General features: G+C 45.3%; 1 protein-coding gene across 4 annotated transcripts in view; it reads left to right on the forward strand.

The window, feature by feature from the left end:
* Positions 1-15,287, forward strand: part of PKNOX2 (PBX/knotted 1 homeobox 2) — an 86,375-nt gene extending 71,088 nt beyond the window's left edge. For all 4 annotated transcript variants that reach the window (XM_064634540.1, XM_064634543.1, XM_064634544.1 and 1 more), the window contains exons 7-13: positions 340-528; positions 5,349-5,481; positions 8,210-8,307; positions 10,260-10,379; positions 12,115-12,191; positions 12,662-12,840; positions 13,640-15,287. In XM_064634540.1, coding sequence (XP_064490610.1) covers positions 340-528; positions 5,349-5,481; positions 8,210-8,307; positions 10,260-10,379; positions 12,115-12,191; positions 12,662-12,840; positions 13,640-13,887 — 1,044 coding nt within the window. In that variant the 3' untranslated portion in view covers positions 13,888-15,287. The remainder of the gene's footprint in view (positions 1-339; positions 529-5,348; positions 5,482-8,209; positions 8,308-10,259; positions 10,380-12,114; positions 12,192-12,661; positions 12,841-13,639) is intronic.
* Positions 15,288-15,774: the final 487 nt, after the last annotated feature.

The following is a 15,774-nucleotide window of genomic DNA, read 5'->3' on the forward strand; positions in this document are numbered from 1 at the left end:
CTTGGAATTTTTTTTTCTGGGGGGGGGAGGGGAGGGAGGCACAGGAAGCAATTCCCACGAAGGTAACAGTGAATTTGGTGATTTTTTTTTTTCCTCTTTGGAATTTCATTGATGGGGAAGGAAAAGAAATGCAGATGTGCAGACAGATGGGCTCTGGGATGGGTTTTGGGGCGAGAATATTGATTTTTTTTTTTTTTGGTGTGCCGAGAAAGGAAATTAATTTGTTTCTACCACAGGGATCAGTTCCACTGATTTTGGGGTGAGAATATTGGTTTTTGGGGTGTTTTTTCCCTGAGGAAAAGCATTATTTTAACTTTGCCGTCGTGTGCCCTTGCGTAGATGGTGAAGGCGATCCAGGTGCTGCGCATCCACCTCCTGGAGCTGGAGAAGGTCAATGAGTTGTGCAAGGACTTTTGCAACCGCTACATCACCTGCCTCAAAACCAAGATGCACAGTGACAACCTACTCAGGAATGACCTGGGGGGGCCCTACTCCCCCAACCCCTCCTCCATCAGCCTCCACCCCCAGGTAACTCCTTAAAATTCCTCTCTACTCTCCATCGTTGCACCTTGGCCAAGCTGGGCCAACAAGGCTTCAGAGCTGCTCTACAACAGTTGTGGCCTCCTCAGAATCCACCCCCAATAATGAAAAAAACCCCTCTGTATCTTGCTCATATATCAAGTGATGCTGTGGTTGATTTTTTTCTTTATTTTAATTATTTTTATGGCCTTTTTTTTTTTCATGGGTTTGGCCGAGCTGCAACCCACAATGGTTGTGACTCTGCAGAAAGGAGAGTGGAGGACTTCTCCTAAACTCTAATGCTGCAGCAATGAAATGTGAGGGGAAGGAATATCAACAAGAAATCAGCGTTTTTTTTCGTGAAAAAATAGTAGTTATTGGCAGGAGGTGCAGAGACACCATAATTTTCTTCACTGCTTCTCTCTCCCTGTTTGTTTCAAGGCAGCTCAACAGATTTTTGGGTCTCAGATAACCCTTTTTGGCTTCACTGCTCTTTTTTTTGGGGCCTCAGCACATCTTACAGTTCTTCCCCAGCATGATCAACGTTCCCTTCGCTTCTTTTTTGCATAACTTGGATTTTAGCTGGGAGAAGAAAACATTTGGTGCCTCAAGCATAGTGGAAGAGTACAGGGAAATGTTCTATTTCTGAGAATTGCAAAAATATCAACTGAAGTGGCCAAACCAAGCTGCACCTTGGTGGCTTTTGGGGCAAAATAAGGGGTTGTAACTTTAATATTTGGAAAAGAACTTGCCCATGCTTTGGGGTTTTCACATGCATCTGCACTGCAGGGAATAAATCTTGGCTGGTTGCATCCCAAATAACTTGATATACTGCATGTCTCTAGGGGATTTGTCTGTCTCAGACACTCAGTTTTTGGGGGTAGAAAAATGAGAAATTTAGGGTTGTTCAATCCCACCAGGAATAACTGCAGCCAACCCAAAATAACCCAGGCAGCTCCTGGGGTTCTCCCTAAAAAGGAGGCAGGTGGTGGGGGCTTTTTAGGGCTTTTCAGGGCATTTCAAGGGGATGGAAAGGAAAAATAAATAGCATTTTTAGTAGCCCAGCTCCGGGTGCTACAGAGTTTGAAGCTCCCAGCACCATGAAGGAAAAACCCCCCAGAAAAGTTCCATTTCTTATTTGGGTTCCCTGAAAGCACCAAACCACTTAATCATTGATCTAAAAAACCCCATCCTCGCTCTATTTTCTAATAATCTCTAGAAATGGACTTATTATCCCTTCGCTGCTTTATGGTAGCATTCCTTATGATCAAAATTAGCAAGACACTTGCATAAAAGAGAACAATAATTGCTCAACGAGCATCTCGTTTGTAATTTATTAGTTTCTATTATTGTGCATTGCCATGGCAACAGCTCACATCCCGGGTGATGAGAGAGATGTTAGATATGAGCCGACGAAGCTCCCGGTCCCAGCAAATGGAGATGCACGTTTTTTATCAGTAATTTTCATGAAAATAATAAGTGAGGGAGTTAATGAGATGGAAAGCCGTCCTGTGGCTATTGTGGTTTTTTTTTTTTCCCCCCCTCTCTCTCCTTTCCTCTTTTTTTTTTTTTCCCCCTCCAAAGTGTTGATCTAATTAGAATGCGTCGGTCAGGAAGAGTAATGAGGATTTAGCGCCTCACAAAGAGGTGGGGATCATATCAGAAAATTAGCACAAGTCTTTGGGAAATAATCAGGCCCATGGAGAGGTACCAAGCTGTCTCTGATTCCTGCAAACCCGGAGCCGCTGACATTTCCCTTCCGGGCAAGAATTGAAAGTTGAGGAATTCAAGTGAGGATTTGAAAGCTGAATAAATGGGAACACACCCAGGAAAGACCCAGCTGGAGGGAAAATGTTCACTCAACAGACTAAGGGGTTTTCAGCAAGCAACAGGAAATATTCCCAGTGAGCCACTGGCTCATCTGGTCCTTGGATGAGGACAAGATGCTGTTGACAATACAATGGCAAATATTTTCTAAGTATCCAACTAAGAAACATCAACTTTAAACTCATTGAGGATACTTGAGTTTGCATGGAAAAGGCTTAAAAAACCAGGGTGGAAATGCTCTGTATCCCTCAGTTGAGTTTTGAGGGCTGAGGATGCTCCAGAGAGCTGAAAATTCATGGGATCAGTGTTTAAAAAATGGCAAGTGGGATGATTTCTCTAATTATTGACCTATTTGTCTCATGCTGAGGAAAGGTGCAAGAGTGAATGGGCCATTAATTTAGGATTTGGGAAAAAAAAAAAAGTCTAAATAACAAAATACAATTAATATCAATGAATGAGGTTTCTCAGCAAATGGGTTTTGTTGGGATTTGGGAGGAGTGACAGTAATTTTGTGAGGAGATACACCAAGTTTGCCATGAAAGTGAAATATTTCAGGTTTTTTCAAAGTTTTTACCACAGGACAGAATGCTTAAAAAATATGGATGCACAATAACAACAATGTCAAACAAAAATGGGAAAACAATGTCTGGAGCTGTCAAAATGTCATCACAGGACCATTGCTGTTGGATTTCCCTGGGGCATCCAAAAAGGCCCTTGGCCTGGTGTTATTTGTGCTTTCTAACATTGAAACGAGATGCAAGAATTTCTGGAATTGCAAAAAATGCTTGGAGATGATGGAATATGAGAGAACACTCAAACAGGTGTTTTGACTCTTGTTTACATCTTCTTATGTCACCAAGTGTAGGGAGGACTCCTGGTGTTGGCCAAGTTTGGGTGACAAGTTAGGGGTTTTCCCATGTGATGCACCTTCCCTGGAAACCTTCATTACCTTACAGATGTTTTTCTACCCTGTTTTCTCCATTGCTTTCTCATTTTGTGCTCTGCTTTGTTTTGTGGAGGAGTTGTAGCCTCTGTGTCCTGCAGTTCCACCAAGAGATTCCCCTTCTGCCAATTTTGATGGTTTTTTTCACTTGGCTTCATTCCTCTCCCTTGAGTCCATATCAGGCCATTTTTAACCCCCTCCCTTCATTTAATAAATATTTTTTTAGTTTTTCAGACAGGGATGGAACAGGGGAGGTGCTTCTTTCATGGTGGAGTCCTCCCTTAACCAATTTAACCCAATGCTTAAAGTCAGTCCAACTTCCCTTCGACATCAAGGGGTTATCACTGCTCTCCACTTGTAAGAAAAAACCCACCACAAAGCCAATCCCATCAGAGACCCCAGTGCTGCTGGGGGACATTTAAATTGAACCCAAATGTTGCATTTTTCAGCTCTTGTTTCAGATTGGCAGTGCTTAAACGGGCATTTTCAGGACAGCACTTCTGCTTCTCCAATCCCTTCGCCATAGAATCATGGAATGGTTTGAGTTGGAAGGGACCTTAAAGTTCATCTCATTCCAACCTCCTGCCATGGGCAGGGCCACCTTCCACTAGCCCAGGTTGCTGGTGGTTGGAGGCTGATGGGTTAGTGAATATCCATGCAGTGCTTCTCTATATAGATCTTAATTTATCCAAGTTTTCCCTGTGGACAAGCCTGGATTCCTCTGTTATTTAAAGCCAACTCTTTTCTCATCTCCATCCACCCATCCATTCATGAAGGGACCTTATGGATCACCTTACCAGGGGTTTGTTTTCTCTCCAACTAATCCCAATTTCCCCCAGCACAAGTAATTTGCATAAAGTTAGGATGAAGCACAAAAATAAATGTCCGTGGTGTAAAGCACAAGGGGAAGAGCAGCAGCTCAATAGCACTGAATTTTAGCACTTACTTACACTTGGGCACACAATAAGGCACATTTGCCTTATTGAAAAAAAGGATATTTTTTTGTGCCTGGTCTTTTTCTTCACCGAAGTGACTTTTGGTTCGGAGAAATCGTGTTTTGCCATTGGTCAGTGCTGAGATGTGGATCTGCAGAGACCCCTAGTGATGTATTTTTCTCACACTCAGGTTTCAAAATTGCCAAAAACGTTTCAGCTTGAGGGTGTTGAAGCCCTGGCCCAGGTTGCCCAGAGAAGCTGTGGCTGCCCCATCCCTGGAAGTGTCCAAGGCCAGGCTGGACAGAGCTTGGAACAACCTGGGCTGGTGGGAGGTGTCCCTGGCCATGGCAGGGGGTTGGAATGAGATGGGCTTTAAGGTCCCTTCCCACCCAAACCATTCTAGAATTCCATGAACTTCTTTGAGTCTCAAAATATAAAATATTTTCCACTGCAGCAAAACTACCAAGTGTAATAGAATTTGGCTGACATTTGCAATCTGAGGCAATTAGCACGCAAAATATATTTTTTTAAATCTTCTTGGAGATATCTCTCTGTATTTATTTTAAGGCAGAGCCTCCACTTCCATTGGGTCCCCTTGGTTTCACAGTTCTGTTGCAGAAACACCATGAATTTCTTTCATGTCTTTTTGTAATAATTATCAATATTCTGCCTTTTTGGACACCACTGAGATGGCATTTCCCCCCCCCCAGCAATGGGAAATGCATCGGCATGGACACAGAGTGCCCAAAGTCCCTGTGGGATGATGCACCCAGGGCTTGATGGAAAATTAATTGGTTGGTGTGTTCAGATCCCCATCTCTGCAGTTCTGTTGAGAGGAGAAAAGGAGCTGCAGCTTCTGGTCTATTCTGATCCTTTTATTCCCTTTCGTTTTTCCTTATGGGAACCAGTGGCTGCATAAAGAAGGTGAGTGTGGGGAAGATGCCAAGTGGGAGCCTGGCAGAGCATAAATCCTTGTTTTTCCATCTCTTTCTTGTGACAACCTGAAAAATCCCCTTTTTCTGCACTGTTAGACGACGGGGCCAAGTTCTCGTGCGGGGACAAATACAACCTTCCGTGTTAAAATTCACGGATTTCATATATTTTTGCTTTTCTCCCCCCTGCAGGAGATGCTGCAGAGCTCTCCAGCAGCCCTGCCACCCGCCTCCAACCCACCGCCGGGCATCGTGGTGCCGGCGGCCGCGCTGCCACCGGGCAACCTGGCCATGGGCACCGGCAGTGGCTCGCCCGCCGTGCCAGGTAGGGGCCACGGGGAAGGCTGGGGGGGTAGGGAGGAATTTGGGGGGGTTGGCTCAGTTTGGAGTTGGCTCCCCACCAAGTCCCCGAACCACACTGAATGTCACTCCCACCCTCTTTCTGGGCAAAGGAGAGAGGGAAGGAAAAGAAAAAGAAAACCAACAGAGAACCCAGAGCAACAGATTTGGAGCAGTATATATATATATATATGTATATTTACACTTATTTACAGTTGCAAAAACACTATGTACATATAAGAAAGAGAACCCCAACCCCCAAAGTCCCTGAACCACATTGAATGCCTCCCCCCACCACCCCCTCCGTTCTGGGCAAAGGAGAGAGGGAAGGAAAAGGAAAAAAAAACAACAGAGAACCCAGAGCAACAGATCTGGAGCAGTATATATATATATATATATATATTTACACTTATTTACAGTTATAAAAACACTATATACATGTAAGAAGGAGAACCCCAACCCCCAAAGTCCCTGAACCACACTGAACGTCTCTCCCCACCCTCCAACCCTCTTTCTGGGTAAAGGAGAGAGGGAAGGAAAAGAAAAAAAAAACAAACCAGAGAACCCAGAGCAACAGATCTGGAGCAGTATATATATATATATATTTACGCTTATTTACAGTTGTAAAAACAATATATACATATAAGAAAGAGAACCCCAACCCCCAAAGTCCCCGAACCACACCGAATGTCTCCCCCCACCACCCCCCCCTTTCTGGGCAAAGGAGAGAGGGAAGGAAAAGAAAAAAAACAGAGAACCCAGAGCAACAGAATCAAAACAGCATATATATATATATTTACACTTATTTACAGTTGTAAAAACACTATATACATATAAGAAAGAGAACCCCAACCCCCAAAGTCCCTGAACCACATTGAACGTCTCTCCCCCCCACCCCCTTTCTGGGCAAAGGAGAGAGGGAAGGAAAAGGAAAAAAAACAAACCAGAGAACCCAGAGCAACAGATCTGGAGCAGTATATATATATATATATTTACGCTTATTTACAGTTATAAAAACACTATATACATGTAAGAAAGAGAACCCCAACCCCCAAAGTCCCTGAACCACACCGAACGTCTCCCCCCACCACCCCCCCCTTTCTGGGCAAAGGAGAGAGGGAAGGAAAAGGAAAAAAAAACAACAGAGAACCCAGAGCAGCAGATTTGGAGCAGTATATATATATATTTACCCTTATATAAAGTTGTAAAAACACTATATACATATAAGAAAGAGAACTCCAACCCCCAAAGTCCCTGAACCACACTGAACGTCTCTCCCCCCCCCCACCCCCTTTCTGGGCAAAGGAGAGAGGGAAGGAAAAAAAACAAAAACAAACAGAGAACCAAGAGCAATAGATTCAAAGCAGTATATATTTACAGTTATAAAAACACTATATACATGTAAGAAAGAGAACCTCAACCCCCAAAACCAAAAACAGAGGGGAAAAAAACCCCAACAAACCAGATATATGCAGATATACCCAGCTAATAGAGAGCTAGCAAACTAAGAGTATTAATGCTTCCCTTGAGAAAGCAGAAAGCCACTCCACCAAGACCTCTGCTCCTGGATTTGGGAAAACAACAGGCCACAGCAGGCCTCAGTCCCAGATAAGGCAGCAGGGACCTGCTGTTTTCAAGTCCAGTGGAAGAGAAGAGGGCAGATCCTCCTCTCTCCTTCTTATTTATACTCTTGTTTATGTAAAAAATCAGTGTGCTGGTTTAAAGGTAAACCAGCAGGGGAAATGAACCCAACCCAAAAGAGAGATTATAAATCAGAATAACAATTTAATAAAATATTACAATAAATACGATTATACAGACAAAAAATTGGTTTTAACCCACAGAACCCAAATGTATAACCCAGCACCCTGGGGCATGAACAGAGTGGTGTTCTTTGGGCCCCCTGAGTCCAAAGGAAAAGGAGAGGGGAAAACCTGTTGGTGAGAGTGCTGGTGCAGGCTGGTCAAGAATGGTGATTGCAGTCCAGTCAAGAGTGGTGGTCTGCAGTCTGGTTGAGAGTGGTGGTCTGCAGTCTTCCTCTGGATCCCACGAGTGGTTAAAAAAGTCCCAAGACTCCAAGATCATATATCCTCCAGTTCAGGCAGGAATGCCCAGTGCCTCCCTCAGGGCAGGGAGTTCCACAATGGGTGTGAGCACAGGAGCACCCTCCTATCTCACAGTTCCACAATGGGTGTGAGCACAGGAGCACCCTCCTATCTCACAGTTCCACACTGGGTGTGAGCACAGGAGCACCCTCCTATCTCACAGTTCCACACTGGGTGTGAGGACAGGAGCACCCTCCTATCTCACAGTTCCACAATGGATATGAGGACAGGAGCACCCTCCTATCTCACAGTTCCACAATGGATATGAGGACAGGAGCACCCTCCTATCTCACAGTTCCACACTGGGTGTGAGGGCAGGAGCACCCTCCTATCTCCCAGGCCTCTGAACACCCAGTTTACAGCCTGAGGAGTCAGGGGTGCTCTCTGTCTATTGAGAACAGTTTCTGGGCAATGGCATGGAAGGCTCTAGAATACCCAGTTTTGGGTTACACCCATCCAGTGATGAACTGGTCCCAGCTGTTCTAACCAGGACAATGGGATGGAACACTGGGACATGACCACTCCCCTGGGTTCGACCTGGTTACCAGGAAGGCCCAAGGTAAAAACCACCCCTGGTTTCAGTGCCCTCACGAGTGTTCCCTTGCACAGGTGGAGCCCTGTACCAGCCCGTGACCATGGTGACGTCGCAGGGCCAGGTCCTCGCCCAAGCCATCGCCCCCGGTGCCCTGCAGATCCCCAACGCCCAGGTGAGACCCTCCCACCCCAAATCCCCCTGTACCCAGCGCCTGGCACTGCAGCAGGCAGAGTCCCCCGGCTTCTCCACGAATTCACGGAATATGCTGAGTTGGAATTCAACCCTGGGAGTATCCTAAATTTTTAATTAGCAAGAAGCGTTGATTAAATCCATCTGCCAAGTGCCCTTGGGGTGCCTAATGAATTATGGCAATGATCTAAGTTGTTACAGCAACACTTATATTATTGTTATTGAATACTGCAATATATAATATGTAACAATGCATGTAATATTATATTGTGCAATATAATAATAATATAAAACAATATCTGATATAATGTATAACAAAGCATATTCCATTCTATTCTATATGCTATATTATATATTGCAAATTATATATTCTGTATTAATTGTGTACTATACATTATAGGATAGGATGGGATGGGAAAGGATAGGATGGGATAGGATAGATGTTATTGCTGATATATTATATCAGCAGTATTGATATATATTGTGATCTGGGATCACTGACATTGCCTGTCCAGTACTGCAATCACAGCTTGTGAGAAAGGCTCATTTTTTTTTCCTTGCTTCCTGGATTTGGGGATATTTTTTAACCATTTGCTCTGGTTTTAGTCCAGTTTTGGTTTTGGTTTTTGGTTTTTTTTTTGGCATTGCAGTGAACTACACAGGGTTTCCCTGCATTCTTACAATAAGACGAGTTCTAACCTCCATTCCCCAGGAATTTGGAGGGGGAAAAAACCATCCATTCCTGCTGTGCTGCTTCCCAGGGGCAGAGCAGCAAAAATCTGCCCCCATTTTTTCTGAGATGCTCCATTTTAGTTGCAGGAGCCTCTTACAGAACAATCAATAAACGGCACTTTGGAAAGGGGTGGCACCTCCCTGCCAGGTTTTATTGCCTGTGCAATGCTTTAAAAAAATTTCCTCCTTTAATATCTCCCCATCACAGGTTTAAATCTTGCAGCAAAACCCTCTGTGGTGGGAAAAACACGCGCACAGGGAATATTGGGGCAGGGAGAGAGCCCTGGACAAGCACCTCCGGATGCTCTTCCTGTGCTGCCAGCATGATTTATTCAGCTGGAGCCCAGGGGAATCACAGGGACCTGCTGGCCTGATGTTTAATTCATCCAGGAGAAGTGTTTTGATGAAGAGGTGGAAGAAAAAAAAATATCTCTTTTTAACTCAAGTGCTTAGATTTCCGTTCGGTTCCTGCCTCCTCATTAAAACTTCTCTTGCAGCAAGATGCTTATTTTTAATTTTGGGGGAGGGAAAAAGCAAATTTTGGCTCAATGGACATCTTCCTCCTTGTGGTGGGAAAGAGCATCTTTCTTGTGGTGGGAATCAGCTGGATGAGAACCCTGGATTTGCAAGGGGTCAGTGAGTGGCAGGGTTTTAACTTTCAGTTGAGAAAATCATCTTTTTATGAGGTTTGGGTTTATTTTCCACTGATTTTTTAAGGTAAAAGTATTTTCCTCTTAAATTGGTTGTGGCTTCCTCACCACAGTCCCCAACTATACCATTGTCCCTTGCAAAGCATTAACAAAAAAGTGGAGATAAAAAATACAGATCCTGGGAGAAAATGTGCATTTAATGCACATTATATTGTGCAATATAATAATAATAATATAAAACAATATCTGATGTAATGTATAATAAAACATATTCCATTCTATTCTATATGCTATATTATATATTGTAAATTATATATTCTGTATTAATTGTGTACTATATATTATAGGATATATAGGATTTAATGCACATTTGGTGGAGGGAGAAATGGGGTTTAGATACTCTCTGTAAGTGCTGGTTTTTTTGCACTTATCCCACCCCCAATCTGGGTTGGCTTTGCTCATTCCTTTGGTGGTTTTGCTCATTTTTTGGGGTGGTTTTGCTCATTTTTTGGGCTGCCAGTTGCCACTTTCAACCTGTTCTCTCCCCTGGCAGGTGAACCTGGATCTCACCTCCCTCCTTGACGGAGAGGACAAGAAGTCCAAGAACAAACGGGGGGTCCTGCCCAAACACGCCACCAACATCATGCGCTCATGGCTCTTCCAGCATCTCATGGTGAGCACCACAGTGGCCAAAACACCCTGCAAGCTGGGGGAAAAAAAAGGAAAAAAAGCCCCAAAATGTTCAATTCCAGGTGGTGGTTTGTCTGAATCTGTATTTGGAGGCACAAAATGGCTTTGCTTGTGTTTTGGTAGTATTTCGGGCATGACTTCACTGCAGGTGAGCAAAATATTCCCTCAAGGCATGAAGAAGGGAACAAAACTAAAAGGGGACTTCCCTGAACTTTTGCAGATGGATAATAGAGTGGTTTTTTGCAGTTAGCAGCTCCAGAATACCCTTTCCTAGCAGGCTGAAATGTGAAAGCTGCCTCATAGGTAGGGCTGTGGCACATCAGCAATCAGTCAAAATGCAGAATTACAAAATCACTCCATTTTTGGGGATTGGAGATGGAGGTAGGCTTAGATGCAACCTCAATATTTTCATGCAAGAAGAATTCTCTCCCCTCAGCAGGGCTGGGAGAAAGGCAAAATGCTAAAAATCCCTTTTTCCTGCATCATTCAGCCAAGAAATCACTTGGAAACTGGTTGCAAAGACTTGCTCTCTGGGAAGGTGGGAGATCCCCAAGGCATCAGCAATGCAGAAAACAGCAGCTCCAAGGAGCAACTTGTGGAAAAACCTCAGCCAAAATGTGGAGCAGCAGCAGGTTGGGGACTTCCCAGCCTTTTTTTTTTATTTTTTTAAGTGGGAAATTTTGGATTTACTGGATTGAGGACAGGAGTGTCACAGCTTTGGGCTGCCATCCCCAGCTGGGTCATTTCTGGAGGGCAGAGCTGCAGGTTTGCAAACACAAAAAGGATTTAGAAGACCAGAAGCTGAGAAGCCATTTCCTGCCAGGTGCCAGGAGAACCCCATGGTTTGAGATTTCCAAAGCAGGATTGAAAAAAACTAAAAGAAATTCTCCAGCTGGGGGGTGTTGGACCTTTGCTCTCAGCCTGATCAGAAGAAACTTGGGCTTCTCCATGGGATTTCTCCATCTGGCATCATGGATAATGTGGTTTTTAACCACATAGCATCAATGCTCATCATCTTAGTGGATGCACCAGCAGGAAGAAAGAATGCTGGGAATAATACACCAAAACTGGGGATACTTCTGCCAAAAAAAGGAGCCTTTTTTAACCACTGAGGCTCTGGTGGGATGTGAGTCTCCAGTGTGCACTGACTTGGGGTGGTTTTGTCAAGGAAATCCCACTGTTTTGGGGGTGACAGCTGGAAAACAAATCACTGCAATCAACTGCAGTCACTGGCTGGAGGCTCCAAAAAATGGGGCTGGTTTGATAATTTCATTTTTGGGGTTGGAAAGGAGGATTTCAGCACGGCTGGGAGGGGGTTGCTGAAGCTTTGAGTGCTGGTGGTCCCCCAGTGCAGATGTCTCAGAGTGTTTTATTGGTGCCTCTGACAATAAGTGTTGTGGGTCTCGGGTTTTGGAGCCCAAATCCCACCTTTACCAGCAACAGTTGTTAGAAAATTGCTACATCTTTTTTTAGAAAACAAACATTTTCCTTGAAGGAAAAGCCTTTGATGGAAAGCCTTGGAAAAGCCCTCAAGACACCGGGGAAATCTTGATGCTTTTGGATGCCATCCTTCAACTGTGCATCTTGCAAATGCAAGAACCCACCAAATTTAGGGTGGGGAAATAAAAAAAAAAAAATTTTCATTATATTTTTCACTCAGACCTGGTGGTTTGCATGCAGGGATGTCATCTTGCTGCCCCATCCCTCTTTTTTTCCAGCACCCCTACCCCACAGAGGACGAGAAGAGACAAATTGCTGCCCAAACCAACCTGACCCTCTTGCAAGTCAACAACTGGTGAGTGCAGTGGTGGCCTGCTTGTTGGCTTTAGGACTTTTTTCCACACTATTTTGGTGCTGTGGACTGCTTTTTGGGGGGTAACTTGGGTGTTAGGGCCGATTTTTGGGCCAAGAGTTGGACTCAGTGATCCTCTATGACCCTGATAAGTCCCTCCCAACTCGGCATAATCTGCAATTCTGTGATTTCTGGGAGCCAAGATCAGTTGTGTTCAGTGCAGCGTTGCTTTGTGAGGTCTCAGTGCCCTCTCCTGGCAAATCCAGTGTGTGGCACCTTCCCACTCAGCTGGAAAAATCAGTGCAGTGGTGTAATGGGATAGAATCAAACCCCCCAGATTTCTGAACCACGAAGGTACTTCTGGAAAGGTTTTATATCACAACTCACTGCTTTGCCACGGTGTCTGTTGTTTTAACTCAGTGCTGGTGTAGGGACTCACGTTTACTCCAGTGTTCTCCCTTTTCCTTGGGAAGGTTCATCAATGCCCGGAGGCGCATCCTGCAGCCCATGCTCGATGCCAGCAACCCGGATCCTGCCCCCAAAGCCAAGAAAATCAAATCTCAGCACCGGCCCACGCAGAGGTTCTGGCCCAACTCCATCGCTGCCGGGGTCCTGCAGCAGCAGGGTGGCAATTCAGGGACAAATCCTGACGGTAAGGACAGAGCCCAGTGCCCCCTGCCCTTCCAGGAGGGAGTGGCCATGCATTAAGTGATGGCCTTAATTAGTAATTAAGGAGTTCTAGAGCCCTTTAGCACACTATGGGGAAAAACGTGTGGCCCACGCAAGAAGTTCCTTCCAGTTGGCTGTGGCAAGGCACTGGCAATGGGGCACTGCCATCCCCTTGGCACAGGAACAGCCCTCAGCAACCACCCACTCGGGATTTGGGATGTCTCCTGAGGTGCTGGGAAGGGGAAAAGGGGGAAATAGGGAGAGGGGAAGGGAGGAGAGGAGAGGAGAGGAGAGGAGAGGAGAGATGGAGAGATGGAATGAGAAGGCAGATGAGACTAATGGGAAGAGAGAAGATGAAGAGAATAGGTGATGAAAATGAAAGAATTAAGGTGAGGTGACAGATGAGACAAGGTGGGGAGAGGGATGAACAGAGAACAGACGAGGAAAATGAAGGGGAGGGAAGAGGAAGAGGTGAAGAGAGCAGATGAGCATAGACCAGGTAAGATGAGGAGATGAAGAGAATGAAATGTGGGAATTAAGAGAAGATGAAGACAAGATCTGCCCAACCAATTTGGGCATCTACTTGCTCAGAAGTGAAGGTCTTTTGTCATTTAACAATGATACATTAGCTGGAAAAATTAAAGGTTGGACACTGGTGCGAGTGGGATGCTCTACAGGGTGCTCCCTGAGCTTTTCACTTGGTTTATTCCTGGTTTATGCACTTTTTTGTCCTTTCTGTATCAGCTGGGGAATCCTTATTTCTTTATTTTTTTACACTTCAGGCTCGCTCAGCATGGACAACCTCCAACCCCTCTCATCAGCCACAGCCACCATGGCCATGCAGCAGGCCATGCTGGCAGCCCACGAGGACTCCCTGGACGGCACCGAGGAAGAGGAGGAGGATGAGGAGGACGAGGACGAGATGGAGGAGGAGGAGGAAGAGGAGGAAGAGCTCGAGGAAGAGCCCGGTGGCCTCCCAGCAGCACCCGGCGCTGACCTTGGCTTGGACCACAGTGACTCGCTGGAATAGCTCCTCCTGCACCCTCCCCAAATCACTTGACACCACCGGACATGAAATTCCCCTCCCCCTTCAAAATGCCAAAAACAAAAAAAGGCAAGAACAAAAAACAATTCGGGAGAGAAAAGCAAACTGGCGGCGCCGGCGGGAGCCCACGGGAGCGCGGGCACCGCCCTGCCGGCGCCTGGAAGTGAAGGACACATGTTTACAAAAGGCACATATTGTGGCCAAAATTAATCTTTTATTTCAGGTTTTTTTGGTTTTTTTCTTTTCTTTTTTTTTCCCCCCTTTAATTTTTTGGGTAAGCGGAAGCGTTTTTAGGGAACGGCGTTTTCCCCGCGCGACGCTCGGATGCCGCCGGGCGAGGGCGGGTTTCCCACCGCGGGTTTTCCACCCCCCCGTCCATCCCTTGGATTCCTCGGCGCGAAGGAAAACCACACCGACCCCGGGACTTGATGCTTTTTGGGTTTTTCCCCCCCAAAAAGGTTATTCACAGGCATAAATATCAGCACGGAGGGGGAAGAAAAACAACCGGCGAGTGCAAGTTCTGCTGGATCTGAGGAGGGTTTGGTGCTCAGCCCTCTGGATTGCCCAAACCTCCCCACTTTGCCCCCGATGCTGCGGCTGTTTGGTGACTCCGGACACAACTTTCTGGAAAAGGGAGGAAGTTCCTCCAAATCCTTTAATTTATGTGCTAAAAACCCGTCGAATCTGGAAAAAAAACCCCAACTCGCCCCATTCTCGTCCTTAAGGGACGCAGAGTTGGGGCAAAGGCTGCCAGGAGTGAAACTTTTCCAAGGAGCTTTGGCACTGATTCAGGAAAAAAAATGGGAAAAAAGATGAGTTTAAAAAAAATGCAAGATTTCACCCAGAATTGAACAGCGACCCTCCCTGCAGGATTCGCATGGGTGGAAGGAATCTCAGTGGTTTCTCCCTGGAATTGTCCCTCCACGTGGGAAAATGGTGGAGTTTTAGCACCATGGGGGGAGGGCAACTGCCAAAAACCCTGAATTTGGTTGTTTTTTTTAATTTTTCAATGCTAACAAAAGGGTGTATTTCGCCTTAAAACGTGGCATGGGAGGAAACGCAAAAGCAAACCAGGGCAAAAATAAAGGGATTTTCTTCTGCAGGTTCCTGCTCTAAACATAGGATTCTATCAGAGGGATAATTCTCTTTGTGGCTTTTTGCCCATATTGTCCTTTTTTTTTTTTTTTTTTTTTTTTTTTTGGCTCTTGGAGGGTTGATAAAGAAACCCAAACAGGAGCCAGGGAAAAAAACACGAGTGATGCAATAGGCAGAAAAGCCTATTTTTCAATCCTGATCTGGCGTGAATGTAATCTGTAATTTCATAAAGGATTCATTGTAATTTAGTATTAATTCCTGGCCATTTATTATAAAGTGCTACGAGATGAGGGGTTGCAGCTGTATTTTCTTGGCAGCTTCTTCCTGTGAGCAGAGAAGATCCAAAATGCTGGAATAACTTCCCCACCAAATGGGTGAATGGACCCAAATTGGTAGTTATGTGGAGAAAATTGGATTTATACTTCCAGAAGTGACAGTCCCCCAAAAATGAGATGCCCCTCCACCCCAAATGAGCTCCAACGGGAATTTGCCCACAAATTAATTATATACCCCCCCAAATTAGTGGTGGTTACCCCAAAATGAGCTAAGTTCTCCAAAAATGAGTGATTCTCTTCCCCTGAATGTTACACACAACCCCAAAATGCGTGATGCTCAGCCCCAGAATGAGTTATGGTCTCCAAAAATGAGGGATGCTCAAAACCCAGCAGTGACCCAAAAGGGGCAAATATCCCCCTGAAATGAGTGATTCTCCCCCAAAAATGAGTGCTCACCCCAGAATGTGTGATGTTCACCCCAAAATGAGTTGTACTCTCCCAA

The sequence above is a fragment of the Pseudopipra pipra genome, chromosome 23, assembly GCF_036250125.1.
Source record: "Pseudopipra pipra isolate bDixPip1 chromosome 23, bDixPip1.hap1, whole genome shotgun sequence".
Taxonomy (NCBI): Eukaryota; Metazoa; Chordata; class Aves; order Passeriformes; family Pipridae; genus Pseudopipra; species Pseudopipra pipra.